The sequence below is a fragment of the Quercus lobata genome, chromosome 3 (assembly GCF_001633185.2).
Source record: "Quercus lobata isolate SW786 chromosome 3, ValleyOak3.0 Primary Assembly, whole genome shotgun sequence".
Classification (NCBI taxonomy): Eukaryota; Viridiplantae; Streptophyta; class Magnoliopsida; order Fagales; family Fagaceae; genus Quercus; species Quercus lobata.
In genome coordinates, this window is record NC_044906.1 from 57,586,487 (window position 1) to 57,606,372 (window position 19,886).

Below are 19,886 nucleotides of genomic sequence, written 5' to 3' on the forward strand. Positions count from 1 at the left end.
TATTATATTTATGTGTGTTTAGAATATGATATTTTTTATTTGTTTTGTGAAAATTATGATATGAAAAAATACATTTAAAAGATAGATTTTTATATTTAATTGGGTCATTTAATTTAATTTTTCTATTTATACTAATTTAATATATTTATTTATATTTAAATAATTATTAAATTAATTATGACGTCATCACGGTTCGACCTCGGTTCGACCTTAAAAACCTTGAACCTCTCCCTTTTACGGTTCAATGAACGGTCCGGGTCTGAAAACCTTGACGTGGTGTATAAAACTATCTCTAAAGTTCTGGTGAATAGGTTGAAAAGAATCCTAAGGGAGGTGATTGATGAATCTCAAAGCGCTTTCGTACCTGGTAGATCTATAACAGATAATGTGCTTGTCGCATTCGAGACGATGCATTGCATTGATCAGAGAAGAAAAGGCAAGGAAGCGCTAATGGCAGTGAAGCTTGATATGAGTAAGGCCTATGATAGGGTTGAATGGTCGAATCTTGAAGCCATAATGAGGAGATTGGGGTTCCATGAGAAGTGGATTGAGTTAGTGATGATGTGTGTTAGCACAGTGTCGTATTCAGTCTTGATAAATGGGGAACCAAAAGGAAAAATTGTTCCATCAAAAGGATTGAGGCAAGGGGATCCTATTTCACCGTATTTATTCTTGTTGTGTGCTGAGGGGCTGTCGGCAATGTTGAAAAAAGAGGTGAGAGATGGGAATATTAAAGGGTGGCAGTGAGTAGAGGGGTGCCGAGTATTTCACATTTGTTATTCGCAGATGACAATATAATCTTCTATAGAGCTCGGTGTTGGAGTGTGACAGGGTGCTGAAGGTGTTGGAGGATTATGAGCGTGTTTCGGGCCAGAAGCTTAACAAGGACAAAACCTCCTTATATTTCAGCAAGAACACAGGTGGGGATATTCAGGATCAAGTGAAGCGAAAGTTCGGGGCGGAGATTATTAGGCATCATGAAAAGTATCTTAAGCTACCACCACTAGTTGGAAAGGGGAAAAGGAAAGCCTTTAACTGGATTAAAGACCAAGTGGGAAGAAAAATCGCAAGGTGGAAAGGTAAACTGTTATCCAATGCAGGCCGAGAAGTCCTCATCAAAGCCATTGCACAAGCCACACCTACATACACAATGAGTGTGTTCAAGCTACATTTGTTGTGTAAGGACCTGAACTCTTTGATTGGTAATTTTTAGTGGGGGCAGAAGGAAAAGGAAAGAAAAATGGCTTGGATATCGTGGGAGAAATTATGTACACCAAAGGTAGAGGGGGATATGGGGTTGAGGGACCTTAAGGCTTTCAACTTAGCCCTTATAGCCAAGCAAGGATGGAGAATACTGAAAAATTAGAATTCTTTGGTGCATAGAGTGTATAAAGCGAAATACTTTGCTAAGGACTCTTTCCTCCATGCTCAGTTGGGCTGAAGACCCTCTTTTGCTTGGCGGAGCACTATGGCAACAAAAGAGGTTATTGTGAAGGGGTCTCGGTGGAACATAGGTAATGGACAAAGGGTTAATATCTGGGATGATCAGTGGATCCCAAGACAGGAATCCTTCAAAGTTTTCAGCCTAAGACAGCCCCAACATGAAGCAATGCATGTCTTGGACCTGATTGATGTTGATAGAAGAAGCTGGGATATAACTAAGGTTAGAAGCACTTTTCTCCCTCATGAAGCTGAGGTTGTTTTAGGAATTTCAATTAGCTTTCGTTTGCCTAAAGATTCATTTATATGGGCATGGACCACCCAGAGAAAGTTTACAGTTAAGAGTGCTTATATGGTTGCACAAAAATGGCTGAAAGAAAGGAATACTCAATCTGAAACAGGAGGCAGCTCAAATAGTTCAAAGATGAGGTCCATCTGGAAGCTAATTTGGCAACTGAATTGCCCAAATAAAATTAAGCATTTTATGTGGAGAGCCTGCAAAAACATCCTCCCTACCAAGAATCGGCTTATGACTCGGGGCGTAGGAAGCGAAGATTGCTGTGCATTGTGTGGACAAAGTGAGACATCGGGTTATATCTTGTGGGGGTGCCACTATGCAAAGGAAATTTGGAGTGGAACTAAAATTAAGCTACCATGGTTGCAAGATCCACTAAATGAATTCATAGATATAGTATGGGAGACATTGAATTCACATTTGCAAGTTGAATGGATTATGTTCGTTGTGACGGCGTGGAGCTTATGGAGCAATAGAAACTCGGTAATTCATGAGGGGAAATGCAAAGATAACAGGGTTTTGTTCCGGTCTGTGGCTGACTATGTTGATGAAATCAAGCAGGAGAAAAAACCACATTTGAGGCATCCTCCTAAGATGACACGCCCTTGGTCTCCTCCTAGTCAGGACTGGTATAAAATCAATACAGACGGTGCAGTTTTCAGGGAGATTGGTTATTGCGGAAGTGGGGTGGTGATTAGGAATGAAGAGGACAAATTATGGGAGCAATGAGCAAAAGATAGGACCTGCCTTTGGATGCACTAGAGATAGAAGCAAAGGCAGTGGAAGATGGGGTACAACTTGCGTGGGACCTCAGCCTCAAACGGATTATTATTGAAAGTGATTTGCAAACTGTGGTCAGCTCGATTCGTGATCAAAGCTTGGTACCGAGTAGCAGCCAACATGTAATAGAAGGCATTGGAGTGGATCTTCGATGTTTTGAAGTGTGGAATGTGTCTCACATTTGCAGGGAATCAAACTCTGCAGCTCATATTTTGGCAAGAAATGCCAAGCCTGTAATAGATAGGGTCATTTGGGTGGAAGATATCCCACCTATAGTTTCTGCACAAGTGCAGCATGATGTAATCTGTATGACATCCTTTTCAGTTTAATGAATTTTAAGTTGAGAATCAAAAAAAAAAAAAATTGTAGTTATCTATCCTAAATTTGGGGATGTTTACAATATGTACTATAAACTATAAAATTTTGATTTGATGCTAATTTGCAAGCTTTACTCACCATCCAATAAGTATCCAAAATGTTAGATTAGTTGGTTGACAAATATTAAATGATTATGTTCATATTGCAAAAAATTTGTAATATGAATGGTATATATGATCAAGAGCCTTGTAAACTTGTAACTCAACCAGTTTATAGCTTATGGTGTTTCTAATAAAGACATTTATGTTTAAATCACTACTCCCCTACTATTAAATCAATATATATATATATATATATTGATTATATATATATGTATATATAACTGAAACCTTTGGAGCTCCCACAATTTTCCACATCACTACTATTTTATTTTTCTTTTTATTTTATTTTTCTTTTTATTTTAGGTTTTATATCTTATATATTTATTATTTCTCTTCAATGTGTAATTATCTTATCAAGTGTTACAATAGTTTAGTTTAAGTAAAACTTTATTAGATATATGTTTCAAAAGCTTGAAAATTCTACTTCAACTAAAATTTTATAACAAAAATTTCAACAAATATAAACCCCTATCAAGGTCGAAACCTTTCATACTCACTCAAATTTTCACAAAGAAAACACACACAGCAAATTGAAGATTTTGCAAAGAGGGTACGGGACTTCATGAGACCACTTTGTAACGTTGTATCCATGAAGTTGCTTAGAGTAAATGCAGAGGTAAGGACATGTTGCCATCTTTCATGCTCTAACTTTCTATGATTACTACTTTATAATATTGTTATTGTTTGACTTGTGAGTGAGTTTATTAGTATGAAAAATCTACATGTGAAAATTTTAATTGTAAAAATTTATTTTTATGATTAAAACATTAGATTTAATCGTAATTTGGATTTAAAAATTAACAATTTCATCAATCAAATTCTCTCTAACGTTGGTGTAATTTGTAATACTATGTATGTTATATATAGAACCCTCATATGATCTTGGAAAAACCACTCTATAAAAAAAAAAAAAAAAAAAAAAAAAAAAAAAAAAAATCATCAATAACAAGAAGAAGAGCTTATTCCTGACCATCAAAACCACAAATTTTCTGTCATCAATAATCAATTTTATATTAATGTTGTGATATAGTCCATAGGTAATTTTTTTTTTTTTTTTAAAAGGAGAAGTATAGTCCATATGGGAATGGTTTAGATGTTTCTTACTTGATTTTGGAATCTCAGATTGATTAGTAGAATAATATGGAGTGAGGAGGTGTATTATTCATATTAAAAGTGGCAATTCACATTGATAAGAAACTAAACAAGAGTGTGTAATAACCTCTATACATATGGTGGTGGTATAGCGTTGGTGCATGTGAGAGTTAGAAGACAAAGTTTTTTTTTTTTTTTTTTTTTTAATTTATTTAAAATATGCATCCTACTTTGTTGATACCTATATAATACCTATGGGAAACTATTCAAATTCTACTACAATTTATTTGTTCATATCCTATCAATTTTTTTTTTTTGGATAAATAATAAAAGTATAAAACAAAAGCAGCCATTGCCCACCATTGCAGTCTTTTTTAAAATTTAAATAATGCATCCTACTTGGTTGATACCTATACAATACCTATGGGAAATTATTTTAAATTATAAAATAATTTTCTATTAACTTTTAATTAATAGTTTTTTCCATACAAGACTCTCTATTTTTTTTTTGTTTTTTTTTTATATATTTTTTTTATATGTGATTTTAAATTTAACTATCACATGCATTGCACAGGTTAGCAACTAATATATATATATATATATATATATATAACCAAAACCTTTGAAACTCTCACAATTTTCCACATCAGCACAATATTTAAATAAAATTATTTTTGTTTAGTCCAAACTTAACAAGGAGTGAAACTCTATCTCTCTTAATAAGTTCAACTTAAACTTAAATTCATCATTTTTTTATCATTTTTTTTAAATTATTATTTTTTTAGTCCAAACTTAATAAGGAATGAAACTCTATATCTCTAACAAGTCCAACTTAAACTCAAACTCATCATTATCATTTTTTTTAAACAAAATTATTTTTGTTTAGTCTAAACTTAATAAGGAGTGAAACTTAATCTCTTAAACAAGTCTAACTTGAACTCAAACTCAAATGTTGATTAAAAAAAAAAAAAAAAACCTTGAATAAATCCTATATTAAGGCTACGTTTGGATAGGGCATTTGCGTCTGCGTTTTCCCTTCTTTTTTTTTTTTTTTTTTTTTCATGCGTTTTTGAGCTTTTTGAGTGCTGCGGTTACTGTTCATGTACTGTTCAATGAACAGTAACCGCAAATTTTGACTTTTCCAATTTGTTTCAACCAATCACAGCACATTGTGTACTGTTCACGAACCCACAAATTTCACTTTTCAGCAATTTTTTCATTAAAAATGGGTCTCACGATACTATTCACACATTTAAAAATTATTTTGCTACAGTGTTTTTCAGTTTTCAGTTTCAGTTTTCAGCTGTATCCAAACGGACCCTAAGAGTATCCTAAACGTGACTTTATTTGGATAAATATAAAAGTCATCAACTATTGATAAAGTTCAACTTCTTAGGATAATAGAAGAATTCTACCGCAACTTCTTATACAACAACGTAGTTATTAAGATGCTTGGTAGGCATCACTATCATTTTTTTAAAACAAAATTATTTTTGTATAGTTCAAACTTAACAAGAAGTGAAAATCTATCTTTCTAACAAGTCCAACTTAAATTCAAACTTTGCAAGGTTAATCATGAACACTATAAAAGTAATGCAAACCCTATTTTTTTAAGCTGAGTAGAGGTGTGAGCTCTTCTTATGTTTTTTTTTTCTCCTCTACTTTGTTTTTTTTTTTAAAAAAAAAAAAAAAAAATTATTTTATGGTTTTTCATGTATTTTTTAAAAAGTAATTTTTGTACATGAACCATCAAACTCTCTTTGGTCATTTTTACAAGATAAAAAAGCTTGCAATAATTGAAATTATTCTTTTGAATGTAACCAATCTTTCTTTTATATTTCTTTATTTTTTAGTCATATATATATTGTTTTGTTTCAATAATTTCTAAGTAGTGAATAATCTGATTTTTTAAATATTTTTTGGTCTTTCAAGCAATGACTTCTTCATCAAATTGTAACACAAATTAAAGTCATATAAAAGCAAATCATGCAATGATGTAGTTTTTTAATTAATTTAAGATTTATAAAATTATTTTTAGTCTACCTCACAAATAGGTAGGTTCTCATGCATAGCACGGATTATCGACCTTTTATTATAAAAAAGAAGAGTAATGCTATAAACACAAACTATTTTACAACATTTTTACAAACTCCTAATGTGACAAATTCTTACTAGTTCTAATATGGGTCTATCACTAACATCACATTTTTACTTACAATAACTATTTGGAAAATACTAAAATCATACCAATAGTTTGTAAAAATATTGTAAAATAGTTTGTGTCTATAGTATTTCTGAAGAAAAAAAAAAAAAAAAAAAGAAACTGCACGTTATGACTTATGATGTGCTTGTATTTGGACAAGTGAACATTATAAATTAATTTCAAAATTTTTTTTTGGATGAAATTAATTTTGATTTTTTTTTTTTGAATAAAGAGGAGGCAGGGTGACCATATATGGCTTATCCTCCAGGATATGACCTAATAGAAGCACCCTCCGCTAGGAAATGTTGGATTGAGTCATAACTATTGTGACTGGAACGCCACAGACCTCACCCTAACACCCCAAGAGAGTCAAGATGTGAGGCGCAATGCATACCATGAAAATCCCTCCACATGGTACCCGCGACGACTCAAACATGGGACCATGAGCATGCAAGCGGGATTCCACATCGCTGGGCCACCCCTCCTGGGGCAATTAATTTCGATTTCAAACTAAGGTGTTGATTGCATTAAATATTTATCTTCAAACGGCGTCGTTGGAAGTTTGAAAAAAATTAAAAGAATACCGTCCATTTGTTTAGCTCTAATAGTGTGGGCCCCACCTTTCCATAATCCCCATAGCTTTCAACGGCCAAATGAAATTATGAAATCACTTTCCTTTCCTTTCCTTTCAATCCTCTTAGAGTCTAATAAGTAATAATAACTCCTCTTCCCATCATAACTGACTGTCTCTCTCTGCAAACTCAAACAACAATGCCACTCTCTGCAATAACTCCTCCTTCTCTACCACCTCTCTTCTTCTTCCTCTCTAACAACACTACTCCTCTCTACTCTCTCAAACCAAACACTCACTCTCACTCTCACTCTCACAGACGCTCCTTCCTTCTCTTCTCTCACGCTTCCTCTTCTTCCTCTTCCGTCCAAAACCCTAACAGCCCCTACACTCTCCGCCACGTGTCCCACCACGACGACGACGATCAAGACGGCAAAGGAGCTGAAGATGAATCCATGGCTTCCTCCGCCTCCGCCGTCGCCTCCGCCATTCGCAGAGCTTCCACGTCCCCCGTAGACTTCGTCCAGAGAATCGAAAAGGACAACGCTAGTAGAAAAACCCGCCGCCTCGTCCTCCCTAGCCCCGATTTTCAACGCCTCTGTATCGAACAGCTTCACCTCTTCCGCCGAAACGTTCATCCCCACGCTCTTCTCTCGGTGATCCCTACTTTCATGAGCTTTTTCTGAATTTCTCTTCTTCTTTTTTTTTGGTTGTAGAGACTGATTAATTATCGGTTTGTGTTTAGGTTTATGTAAGACCAGCTGGTAGCTATGTAATGGACCGTCTAGAACTACGTCGTATTACTCTATATCCTGGAGTAGACGATGACGATGTCACTGACATTGTGATATTAGTCGGTAATTTTAGCGTTCCCACGGGTTTGCGTGTTGCTGAATCTGCGCTCTCCAATCAACAAGTATGTTCATTTTCTCCAAAATTTGCTAATTTTAGCAACTGAAGTGGCAATGAATGCGATTGGTGAATTTCAAAATCATAATAAATGAATGTCAGATTTATTGTTTTGTGATTGATGACACATTGGTTTGTAAGACGTACATCACTCTTATTTTCATGCAAATTTCACAATTGTTGAAGTGGAGGACTCAACTAACACTCACCTACCACTTCAGCAATTGTGAAATTTGTTACGAAGATAGTTGTGTTTGTACTTTGTAGCATTGTTATTGATTGAATTTTGGGGTTTAAATTAAAACTTTGTAGGTAGAAGTTGTGGATGAGAATGGGGCTGTGGTTTTTCCAATGGTGAAACACCCATTTGTGGTGGGGTTCTTGGTTGCCGAGCTTCCAATGATGGTGGAGCCCGAAATGTGTGGGAATAGGGAGAGTGTGAGTGAGAGTGAAGGGAATGGTTTGGTTCATTATCCTTCTCCTGAGGAAGCGTATGCATTGTCTTCAGGATTCGGATCAGGTGTGAAATCGTGGAAAATTGAGTGTGTCAAGGATGAGCCGATGAGAATGTGCAGGTTTAATGCTGATCAGAAAGCGAATGCTATCAACATTGCACAGTCTCTAGCCATGGCGTATGTTATGGATCAGGTAGATGACATGTACATAATTTCTATGGTGTTATTTTTTTTAACAGAGAGTTGTGGCAGTGTGGTTTTACTGATTAGGTCCTTATTCAATGTTGTTCACACTTGTGATTGAAGTTGCCTTTCCTTTTGGGTACTGATGGGTGCTTGTCACTTGCAACTGGTTAATTGAATATGTGTTAATAATTCTAACTATGCTACTTAAGCTTAATGCATTTACAAAAGCTTCAGAACTAACAGTATTGACTGTATAAGCAAGGATTTCAAGTCCTTAAAAAGCTTTAATGGTTTCCTGGGAAAATTTGTCATCTATCAGTATCTATTTTATTTTACTTGGGGAAGCTGTTTTCTTGCTCAAACGTCTAATTCAAAAATATAGGGAAGAAACTGATAAAAATCTCCATATGGTTTTTATTGTGTTATGGAAAAGAAATGAGTTTCTTTAAAGTATATAAGTTGATTAAGGATATATGTATAATGAAATTGTAATAGAAGTAAGAACAAGTGGAGACATCACAAGCAAGTTTTCTATCATTATAGGTTTGCATCAAGGTTCAACATTAAATATATGTCTCTTTGCATTGATTAGGGATGAGCTCACTTGATAGATTCATAAATAAACTCCCATGATGTATGCTTTTTGTAGATGATATAGTTTTAGTGGATGAAACACCATGTAGTTATTGTCAAGTTACAAAGATAAAGGGGTTGTGATGTTAGGTCCCCCCCCCCAAAAAAAAAGTCAGAACAGCCTGAAAGGAAGCCAAAACAAGTCCGCCAGTCTAACTGCCTATTGGGAAATAAAGAGCTCCAATCAGTACTTTGTCTCTGACATGTAAAAATACCAAAATCATGTCAAGCCAAGACCAAGACCCTCTTGCAAATGGGAAACACCAAACAATCAGTCATGAGCTTACATTGGAGTTATAACTCATGTTTTAATTGATTTATACAATGTCCATGTCCAAATGGTTAGTTAGAAGTTAGAGTTGGTTGCACAAGTGCACATGTAACATATTGAACTCATGGGGATATTCATTCAAGTACATGCCTAATTAGTTTGGTCCAATATGGATGAAGCATGTGTAGCCAATGGGAATGAGACATGAAGTGTATAAATAGGGAAATGTAATAATCACTAGGGATATATGGAAGAATAATCGAATAATCAAGTTTGTTGCATTGTTTCTTGCTTTCTCTTTCTTAATACTCACTAGTCTTTCTCATTTCTCTTGGAGGTGGTGACTCCCTTGAAGTACTCTCTCTCTCTCTCATGGAGGTGGACTCCCTTGAAGTAGTCACTTAATTAATTTCATCTCATATTCTTCCACACAAATCCTAGTTAATTTGAAACCCTAGAGCTTTCCAAACACCAATCCTTACACTTCCATCATTAAGAACCAGTTGAAACACCATATAACCGAAACACTAGAAATCCCTAAACACAAAACCCTAACATTTCTAACCCAAGAACCCATTTAAATAGTAAGGTTATCCTAACCCTAAATTGTGTTCCTTACGATTGGTATGGTGATCCCCTTGAAGTAGTCCCTCTCTCTCTCTTTTATGGAGGTTGTGACTCCCTTGAAGTAGTCACTTATCATTTTTATCTCATATTCTTCCACACAAACCATAGCCAATTGAAACCTTAAAGCTTTCCAAACACCAATCCTTACACTCCCGTCATTAAGAACCACTTTAAACCCTATATAATTGAAACAGTAGAAATCCCTAAAAATCAAACACTAACATTTTCTAACTGGAAAAAAGTTTAGCTCCAAACCAGTTTGGAGCTATCTTCTTCGAACCCATTATGTGGTAATTGAAGAGACCATCCATGGGTAGTTTTAGTCACATGATTTTTCAAATGAATCTTGTGACTTGTTTAAATAATACATACGGATAGTCTTATAAACCACCACGTAGTGGATTGGAGGAGATAGCTCTAAATCAGTTTGGAGCTAAACTTTGTCCTTCCTAACCCAAGAACCCACTTAAATAGCAAGGGGCCCGTTTGGTAAGAGATTTTTAATAATGTTGTTGTTTTGTGAAAATACGTGTGGGTGAACAAGTGTATAGAAATACGTGTAATGTTGTTTAAACATTGAAAAGTGTTGTTTAAATCACAATACCAAACACCCCCAAGGTTATCCTAACCCTAAACTCGATTTCTTACATCTAAGACTTACTGGTCATGAGATACCCAAGAGTGACTTGGATCGATATCTCATATAGAGAGATTGAAGAGTATGTGAATTATAGGATGAAAACATGTGGATGAAGTAGGAAATTGCATCAAGAGTATTGTGTGATCATAGAATACCTATTAAGTTAAAGGAAAATTTCAGAAGACTGATACAAGACTAGTTATGCTTTATGCAATTGAATGTCGGACTATTAAAAAGCAACATGTTCATGAAATGAGTGTGGCTGAAATGAGAATGTTAAGATGGATAAGTGGAAATACAAGGAAATATCTAATTCAAAATTAGAAATTCACTTAAAGATAGGTGTGGCCCAAGGAAAATATGAGGGAGATTCATTTGAGATGGTTTGGTTATATGCAGAGGAGAGCGATTAAGCACTAGTGAGGAAGGGTTTTAGGTCAAGGGAACAAGCAAAGTAGGAAGACCTAAAATATCATTAGTAGTAGTAAAAAAGGACAATTCAATTAAAGAGGTTATAGAGAGTATGGTTTTGGATAATGATATAATGAAAAAAATAGACTACATGTGCCCAACGCCTTATTACTTTGTCGAGAATCCATCTCTCAAAGTTTTGTGGTTGTTATTTGTCTTGTATGTTTCTAATCGTTTGCTATCAGTGGGGATAAAGGTCGAGTACACTTGGGTTTGAGTTTATAATCACCTTGGCTATGGTCCTTGATTGCACTCCTACAGTTTTTATTGTTCGTATTACCTTGCATGTCACTCTCTATACTTTGCATTTTTTTTCCCTGAAGAAGACTGGATAGTGTTTGGCGTATTTGACACTTTACCTTATATGTGTTTTGATGGCCTTTGTTCTCTAAATTCTGTTGCTAACCTGCTTACTTCATCCCCAGAAAGCAATGTTACTCCAGCAATCATCATGGCAAAATGATGTCAGGCTGAGCAATCTTGTTGAGCAAGTAAGATGTCTTGCTGACAGTTGTTCTGATTGGCTACAGTTGTTCATTAAACTTATTGGTGATTGTCCTTTCGTAAAATCTCTATCAGATTCGTGGTCCTCTTTCTAGCATTCGGACTTTAAGTAAAATGCTGTCTATTCAGTTGAAGAGAAGCGAGGTTTGTCTGCTACAGTGATTTTGAAACCTGGAATTTACTAATCTTTTTATTATCATTATTTATTAACTTATATATGCCTGAAAGAAACGATCTGGCAGATTTCTTATGACATTGTCAAGGACATACTGGTGCAAGGTGATCGTATGAGAGATACCCTTCAACAACTCCAAGATGCAGTTTACTTGACAAAGGTTTACTCTCTCTCTCTCTCTCTCATGCATTGATACACATATCTGTAGTCATGTTGGCTTGGCTTCTTTTATGATATTCCTTAAGGTGTCATTGTTTTGTTTAGATGCAGTTGTATGTGAAAATAAATTTTAGCCTTTTCTTTTTCATTTGTTTATATTTTATATTTCCATTTTGCTCAACTATCAATTTCCTGGCTAGCACATTATATTAGAATCTGGTCACTCATTTTCAAGTAATATTCTCAGTCATTCACCCTCTCTGTGTTATGAATCTCAAGCTTTTAGAAGTGTGCTGGATTTTTGAAATTATTGGGATAAGATGCCTGGTTGTACCTATTTCTTTCCACATCTTGGTTTTCTAGATTATTGATTCCCTTTTATTTTAGTTATGATCAAGTTGAACCTATCTTATATCCTTCTTGTCTACCAGGTATCCCCTTGGCACCAACTCTTAAAGAGAAAAAAGTTGGAATTTTTTAGAGTTCTCTTGTTTTAATTTCACTCCAAAATGTCATCTTGTTAGTATAATTTATTATGTAAAATAAAGCAACTATGTTTCTGACATTGTTATTTTGTGAATTTTTTATTTCCCAGGCTAATATAGTGCACTATAATGAAGAAACATTGAAGAATATGCATAATTCGACTGATGCCCATGAGTTAGAGAGGTCTCAGTTACCAAATAACTTCTCAAGGGATGGTTCCAGAAATGAGATGCAAAAGTCTAGTGAGCAACTCTGTCTAAATGCTGGAGCCAGGGATTTAGAGATGCCCCTCCCACCTCTGGCTCTTGCTCCTCTACAACATGGAATTAGGTAAGTTGGGATCAATGTTGTGGGTGAATAGGGATCCAACACCCTCTCCCATCAACTGTATAAAATAAATTGTGACTCAAAGTAGTGTGTTTGTGTGTGTGTTTAAGACATGGTTAGAATAATGATTTAATGATTAAATTCATCATTTCCTAATAGTTTAAGCTTTTGGGACAAATTGTAATTTATTAGGTATCTTTTTTTTTCTTCTTTTGGCACATCTAGGGATTACCTTATTAAAAGCCACACACCTGGTTGTTTTTATACTTTAAATCTGATTTCATTCATTAGTCTTAAATTTGAAATATTCCTTTTGCTTATGTTCTTTCTTTATGTCAGGAAGACCATGCAATGTTTCTGATGTGTTGACAGATCTGGTTGAGGCTGTGAGACCTCTTGCCCATAAGCAGCAACGCATGGTAAAACTAAGTGAAGTCTCAGATCCCTTGCAAGTTGCTGTGGAAGAACCTGCTTTGCGGCAGGCTCTTAGCAATTTGATTGAGGGTGCAATGTTGCGTACAAATATTGGGGGAAAGGTTGAAATAGTGTCAACTGAAGCTCCAGCAGGTGGTACTCTTGTAGTTATTGATGATGATGGGCCTGATATGCACTATATGGTAAAAATATTGAATTCTCCACCCTACTGACTTGTTTCAAGCAATGAAAATAGACATTGTGAAGCCTCTTCTTTGTGTTATACATAATAACATACATTTGTATGCCTAGAAAATCTATACATATATGTCAATACTTCTAAAAAAATTATACATATCACCGCATTATTGGACAAAATCTTGGTTGGAAATGTTATACATTGACATGGTGGCAGCAAAAACCTCCTGCCTTCATAAGAAACTTCAGTAGGAAAAAAAATCCACCTGTCTTTACAAAAGAATACAGCAATAACTGTACACCTTTATTAAAAGTATATTCTTAAACAAGTTTTCTAAACTCTAAACCCAATTAAGCATATGAACCAATTCATTCTGGATATTGTTATGTAAGTTTATGGCATGAATTTTTTTTTTTTGGGGGCGGGGGGGTGGGGGAGCTTTTGTTAGAGTACATAAGGTTTAAGATAGAAGCCTACATGGGTATGGCTTGAATGGAAGCCTTAGCAGTGTTATACCTCAGGATCTTGTGCATGAGTCCTGGACTCAACTGATTTGTGGCTATCAGGCTATAAAAGGTATCTTGGGTTCCTCATCATTAAAAAGAGGTTGCTTTAAGATAGAAACCTTGGCATAAACACACATTCATTAGGATGGTTGTCAGTAGCCTGAGCACAGCCATGACTGCCCTTTTAAGATTTATGTTTTGGCCCCTCCTTACTTTTGAGATATTATCCACATACTTGCTAATGAATAGGTTCATACACTCCCCCACTTCTCCCACCCAATTAATAATTTTCTGGACTCGTCCCTGTATATGGTTATATTGAATTTTAGGTCAAGAGTCTCTTGGCTCAGTGGCACCTCAGGCAAGGTCCCCTTAATTTACTGTACCAAAAATTTAAAAGAAGGGGGAAAAAAAAAGAATTCTAGAGTTCTATTACCAATTTAGAGTGTACACTTTAAAACTGAAAATGGTGGTTGGTTTTTAGTCATTACTATAAACATAAATGGAATTAGTTATGATCCATCTAATATAACTTTCAAATACATGCAATGGTTGTAAATGAACCAAGCTGTTCATGAACGGCTTGCGCTTGGCTTGAGAAAAGCTTGTTCATGTTTGTTTATTTATAGAAAAACCAAGTTTGAGCCTTAGTTTTAGGCTTGTTTGATAAACGAGCCGAACCCAAGGAAAAAAAAGGGTCATGAACAGACTGGTTGACATTAGGGCTCCATACAAAACAAGCCGTGCTTAAGCTTATTTATGGGCTTGCTAAGAAGCATGATATAGGCTTGAATAATAAACCCATAATATATTATTATTGATATAGGCTTGAATAATAAACCCATAATTTATTATTATTATTATATTGTATATATGGTCTACTTGGACTACTCAATTTCATCTATCATATTCATCCCATTGAAAATTAAATAACCCTTAGGGACAATTCTTTCCCATCTAATCTGATTTTTACCCATATTGTTGATTAGATATGTTTTTTTGTTGGATTGGCTTGCAGACACAGATGCATTCCCTCACGCCATTTGGAGCAGATCTCTTTTCAGAAGACATGGTTGGAGATAACATGACATGGAACTTTGTTGCTGGGTTAGCTGTTGCTCGTGAAATACTGGAGAGTTATGGCTGTGTAGTCCGTGTTATCTCTCCCCGGACCACAGATGCTGCCCTTGGAGCAGGTGGAACTCGTGTAGAACTCTGGTTTCCATCTTTAACTGAATTATCTGACTTTAATGGCCACACTCAAGAGGTATAGCAAGGATTGGAACTGTCCATGGAAGAGATCTTTCGTGGAACAGAAGGAATGAATCCCATCTTAAGTTGATGAGAATTAGGTGGTACAGAATTCAGAATTCTTGCCCGCATTGGTGCATATAATGTATGTGATTTGAGGGGATGCTGTATAGTTTCTAAGTTGATTAGGTTGTCCTCTTTACACATTGAAAAAATTGTAAATAGCTAAAAGGTTTTAAGGTTTAGGGAAACCTCATAAATTCATAAAATGATGTTAGATATTTTTCTCAGTTGTATGTGGAAGGTCAGTAAGAAAGGACAGAATCACAGAATACTCAAGCTTGTAATACTCTCTAGTCGTACCATATCAAAGGTATAATTGAATTCGTTTTCATTATGACAATGACATTAGTTAGAATTGCAGTGTTAGAATTTGAAGTCTGGCTTTAAATATATTCAGGTAAATTTTGAATTGGCTTATTTAAGAAAGTTAACAATTTCATAAATTCGGAATTTGCTGAACATTTTTCTACTGTTGGTCTTTGACACTTTGTTCCAAATTCCGACTCTGTTGCAGACATCAGAGACTATCCAACAGCTCTGTTCCTTTTTTTTTTTTTTTTTCTTTTTTCTTTTTTTGATTTTTTTCTTTTTTTGGGGGGGGTGGGGTTTATCATTGATACATTGTAGATTCAGGGGAAGTTGAATTATTTTATATTTATTTTTTTAATGAGCTATAGCGAACTTTGTGTGCTTTCAGTTTTAATTCTGTGTGAATTTGATGATTTACATATTATAGTCTAAATTTGCACTTCAAGATTTAAGAAATAGATTGTTTTATGGACTTATGTTATTTCGGTTTATATGCATTTAATATGTTTATGCATGTTTTCAGAAAGACAGGTTTTACCATCCAGACATTGCACATGTAGTTTCAAGTAGGTCTAGTTTGGTATGTTGTTTTTGGGATTTACTTGTATTACTTGAGTCTTGTAATGTGATGTCTTGTCACAGAATTCCTTATTACAAAATGAGGTATTATTAGAATTCTGTCAAACTGTTGATTGACGTTTTCGATTTCATAGAATTTCACTAAAGAAAACCGAATTTTGCAAGGTAATCATCCAGCTCTCACTTGAGCGAAAATCTCAAGATCTGCAATTCGAGTTCTACTTGAAGAGGGATTGCTCTAACTCTACACTTACTTATATCAAAACACACCATAAAGCACAATTTTCTAAAGAGAGAGAATGTCTTACTTAGAGCTATACCAAGCCATCTATAAAACTTTCAACTTAAGCTAAACGAAGAAAATCCATCCTTGTTCTTTGACTCTAATGGTTAAACAATTGTGTTCTTGATACGTCTTGAGCCTTAAACCATTCTTAAAGCCACACAATTTATAACTAGTGAGTTTATTGCCATAGATCTTTAGGAGTCCCTTAGAGTGCCGGAACAGTAGTCCCTTGGGGCTACTGTGTTTGAAAGCCAAACAGATGGTTTGTAGAGGTTATAACAATGTCTTACTTGTGCTTAGATTTTGTAAGTAAACCATTTGTTATTGTTTCTTTTATTGTGGATTTTCAAAATAACATGATTGGATCCCATTGAAGAGATTCTTTGTTGGTTTTCTACTTTGTCACCTAAACTTGTGTGCCTTTTATTGTTTTCAATATTATTGTTTTTGATTTGGTGATTATTACCATGATTGAATTACTTGTTGGATTTTTTTTTTTTTTTTTTTGAAAAACACATAATTTGTTGAACTAGTTAAATTAAATCACACAAGAACTTTCTACTTGTGGAGCCAAGGGTGCGCAATGGTAAATTATAATTCTAATAACTTAGTTGTATTCAGTTATGCCAAAGATTTATTAGGTACTTGGTATATTAGTTATTCTTTTTTGGTATGTCAGTTACTCTTTTTGTTTTATAATTTGTTTCCAATATTACTCATTCCACGCTGTGTTGTAGGTTACCATAAAACTTTACTAGAACAATAGCTCAGAGTGGATCAATCTCGACCTTAGATTCCAATCTCCTAAAAAAGAGACAAGCCACCAATTCATTCTACAAAATTACTATATAAGTTCTAGCTAGAAATGCCTATTGTCTTGTGCTAGTACTCACACCTAGAGCAATAATTCTTTGGCTTGTCAAGACACAAGGACTCAAGGAGTGCACACTCATTTCAACATTTTTGATAACAAAAAAATGAAGAACATGAGAATTGCCAAGCTTTACTGCATTGCACTCTTCCTTGTCTTGGCCTTTGGCCTAAGTAGCTCTACAAGGGTACCCCATGTGAGAAAGCACTATTTGAAGTTCATCAACAACCTTAGCAACAAAGTTCTCAACGTCAACTGCAAAAACCTTAACCCATACATTGATCTGAACCTTCACATTCTTCTTCCCGGCGAGGTTTACGAGTTCAACTATGACATAACACGAACCATGAACTTCAGCTGTGATCTAAGACATGGGTTTACAAGTACGGTTTTCTCCATTGGTGACAAAGCTACGAAAAGAGCATGCGGAGGAAACCACTGCATTTGGAAATCTCAAGATGATGGAGTTTACCTTCTTAACCGCAGAACCAAACAGTACAAGTTCATGTACAAATGGGGACAGTGAAGATGAAGATTTCCTTGCTACCTACGTATGGTGTGGAATCCGAACCATGCTTAATTGATTTTATAAATTAATTGAAGTGTAAAAGAGAAATATAAGTAATGATTTCTCTTTGTTACATTTTTTGTTGGTTGGTTGTGTGTTGTGTTTATTTTTTATTTTTTATTTTTTTATATACGAAAATGTTTAATTTATCCTGTTAAGTTATAATATTTTCTATGTTGTTATGCATGGATGGAAGCAATTATAAGTAGAAGTTGTGTTATAACAACCACTTCTAGCTCCAGTTATTCAATTATCCCACAAAAAAAAAAAAAAAAAAAAAAAAAAAAGTAGTATATACATGCCTCACTGCCTTGATAGCTTTTAAAAAATATGTCAAATTCAACATTTTTTTTCTCTATTCTCAAAAAAATTGAATTTGGGGTTTATACATTTTAAGCTTCTGTACCGTACAAGGATATATATATATATATATATATATTAAATAATTATATTGTGTTAAATATTAGACCCTCTAATGGAAATGCTCCAAGGATTTAAAAATACATATGGGACAAGACAAGATCATTTTTTTTTTTTTTTTTTGGTCTTAAAAGGAAACTCGTGAATTTCATTTCAAAATAAATCTAATAGTTACACAGTCCAACTATTTGAGTTACAACACATTGATCTTCTTCCAGTATAAGAGCTGCTTAGGAATAATGAAATAGGTCCAATTTTTCATTTTCATTATCTATTTTTTGTCTAGGCCAGCAGGTTTGAACTAGTAAAAAAGGTTCAGAGTGGACTACTTATAGAATTTTTTCACAATCAGGGGGGCAATTGCCCCTTGGCTCCTCCCCCGTATACACACATACATGCTCAATGCTTTATGTATCATAGCATACTTAATTCACACCATAGTGCTACTAGACTTATTTTCAACATGAGAAAAACACAAATCTCTGGATTCAACTAGAGTGAGACTTTCCCTGCTGCGTATTGTTTCTGAATTGATATCTGCAATGATTTAAGCCACCAAATTGTTAAATGAGTAAAATTGAAGGAAAATCCAAATGTTGCTCTCAACTTTTTTATTTTTTAGGTATTACACTTTGAAAACTTAAGAAAAATATGTCACTCCGCAACAAGATTGTATGATGTATGTAAGGATTAGATTTGAAATCCTAGCCCAAGGTGTAAATGGACTTAGGCCCAGAAAGCCCAAAACAATGAATTTGTAAAGAATGAGTTAGAAAACTGGACTTTAGTTAACCAAACAACAAGTTAGGTAGGTTTGATGACAAAAGAATGAAAATATACAAGTGTAAACTGAAGAAAAAACGTCCTCAGCGAAGTCCGAGGATACTGGCTCTTATATAATGTTCTTAGGTAAGGTTACAAGTTTGGTTCTAGATTGCTATAGTATTTCTTTCTTGATTTTTCCGATCCCCATTCTCACTCACACCTTCTTTTTTTTATATTGTCTTTCCTTTTCATCTCCACCTTCCACGTGCATGCCAGACGGTCAGTGTGGATACTAGTCCCATCAACACTCCCCATAAGTCCTTATGTAGTAGTTGTAAGACTGAAATCCATTGTTCAGGTATCACCTCCACATTAATGCAGCCAGAGAGTTAGCTGCAATGCATTTAATGTGGAGGCAGCAGCTTTCTCCGAAGATATTTCAAGACTCCTCCCTATCTGACGTCTCTGCACTGCTTATCTGCTCCAATTGAATTTCCGAGATCGTCACCCTTGTTGATAGACCCTCTCTTAAGACCTCGGCTTTGCCTAGCCGAGGACTTATTCATCCTCGGCCCATTCTCTTGAGCTATTATGACCAAAAATAACCTTTTTATTCATCAACACAGTCTCTTCTAACGAAGACTTCTCATTCTTAAACAGATCCTTGTCCTTGGCTTGGGCCACAGGCCCAATATTTAGGTAGATAATGAACTCTTGGGCCCAAGAGCCCTACAATAGCCCATCGAGATTCTTCTTTCTGGCTCCTCGAGAAGAAAGGAGGATTTCGATGTCTCTATATTAGCTTCGTGCTCATTTTAGCCTTATTCTGCTCATGAAGACGCCTTTTTAACTGCCCAAGACATGCTCTTGGCGCTGCAGCATTTCGAGACGCGTCCTCATTAAATTCTTACGGCTCTCTATCCCTCACGTTCTACTGATGTGAATCCAACAG

The 19,886-nt window shown here is 35.0% G+C and overlaps 2 protein-coding genes across 3 annotated transcripts; both read left to right on the plus strand.

The window, feature by feature from the left end:
• The first annotated feature begins 6,991 nt into the window (after positions 1-6,991).
• Positions 6,992-15,484, plus strand: LOC115982442 (chloroplast sensor kinase, chloroplastic). 2 transcript variants are annotated; one of them, XM_031105041.1, is made up of 9 exons: positions 6,992-7,516; positions 7,606-7,776; positions 8,082-8,417; positions 11,478-11,543; positions 11,632-11,700; positions 11,799-11,891; positions 12,486-12,706; positions 13,047-13,320; positions 14,841-15,484. In XM_031105041.1, the coding sequence occupies exons 1-9, from the start codon at positions 7,061-7,063 to the stop codon at positions 15,093-15,095; spliced, it is 1,941 nt and encodes a 646-aa protein (XP_030960901.1). In that variant the 5' UTR covers positions 6,992-7,060; the 3' UTR covers positions 15,096-15,484. The 2 variants fall into 2 exon arrangements, with proteins under 2 accessions (XP_030960901.1, XP_030960902.1); XM_031105042.1 differs by lacking the exon at positions 8,082-8,417.
• Positions 15,485-17,296: 1,812 nt separating this feature from the next.
• Positions 17,297-17,707, plus strand: LOC115981139 (S-protein homolog 7-like). The gene has a single exon (XM_031103317.1). It carries the CDS (start codon positions 17,297-17,299, stop codon positions 17,705-17,707), a length of 411 nt encoding a protein of 136 aa, XP_030959177.1.
• The last annotated feature ends 2,179 nt before the right edge of the window (positions 17,708-19,886 follow it).

Bases quoted from the DNA above. Each gene is read 5' to 3' on its own strand.
- LOC115982442 (XM_031105041.1), top strand. From the start codon at position 7,061: ATGCCACTCTCTGCAATAACTCCTCCTTCTCTACCACCTCTCTTCTTC. The intron at 7,777-8,081 runs GTATGTTCATTT...AAAACTTTGTAG, and splicing joins CTGCGCTCTCCAATCAACAA to GTAGAAGTTGTGGATGAGAA. The intron at 12,707-13,046 runs GTAAGTTGGGAT...TATGTCAGGAAG, and splicing joins CCTCTACAACATGGAATTAG to ACCATGCAATGTTTCTGATG.
- LOC115981139 (XM_031103317.1), top strand. From the start codon at position 17,297: ATGAGAATTGCCAAGCTTTACTGCATTGCACTCTTCCTTGTCTTGGCC.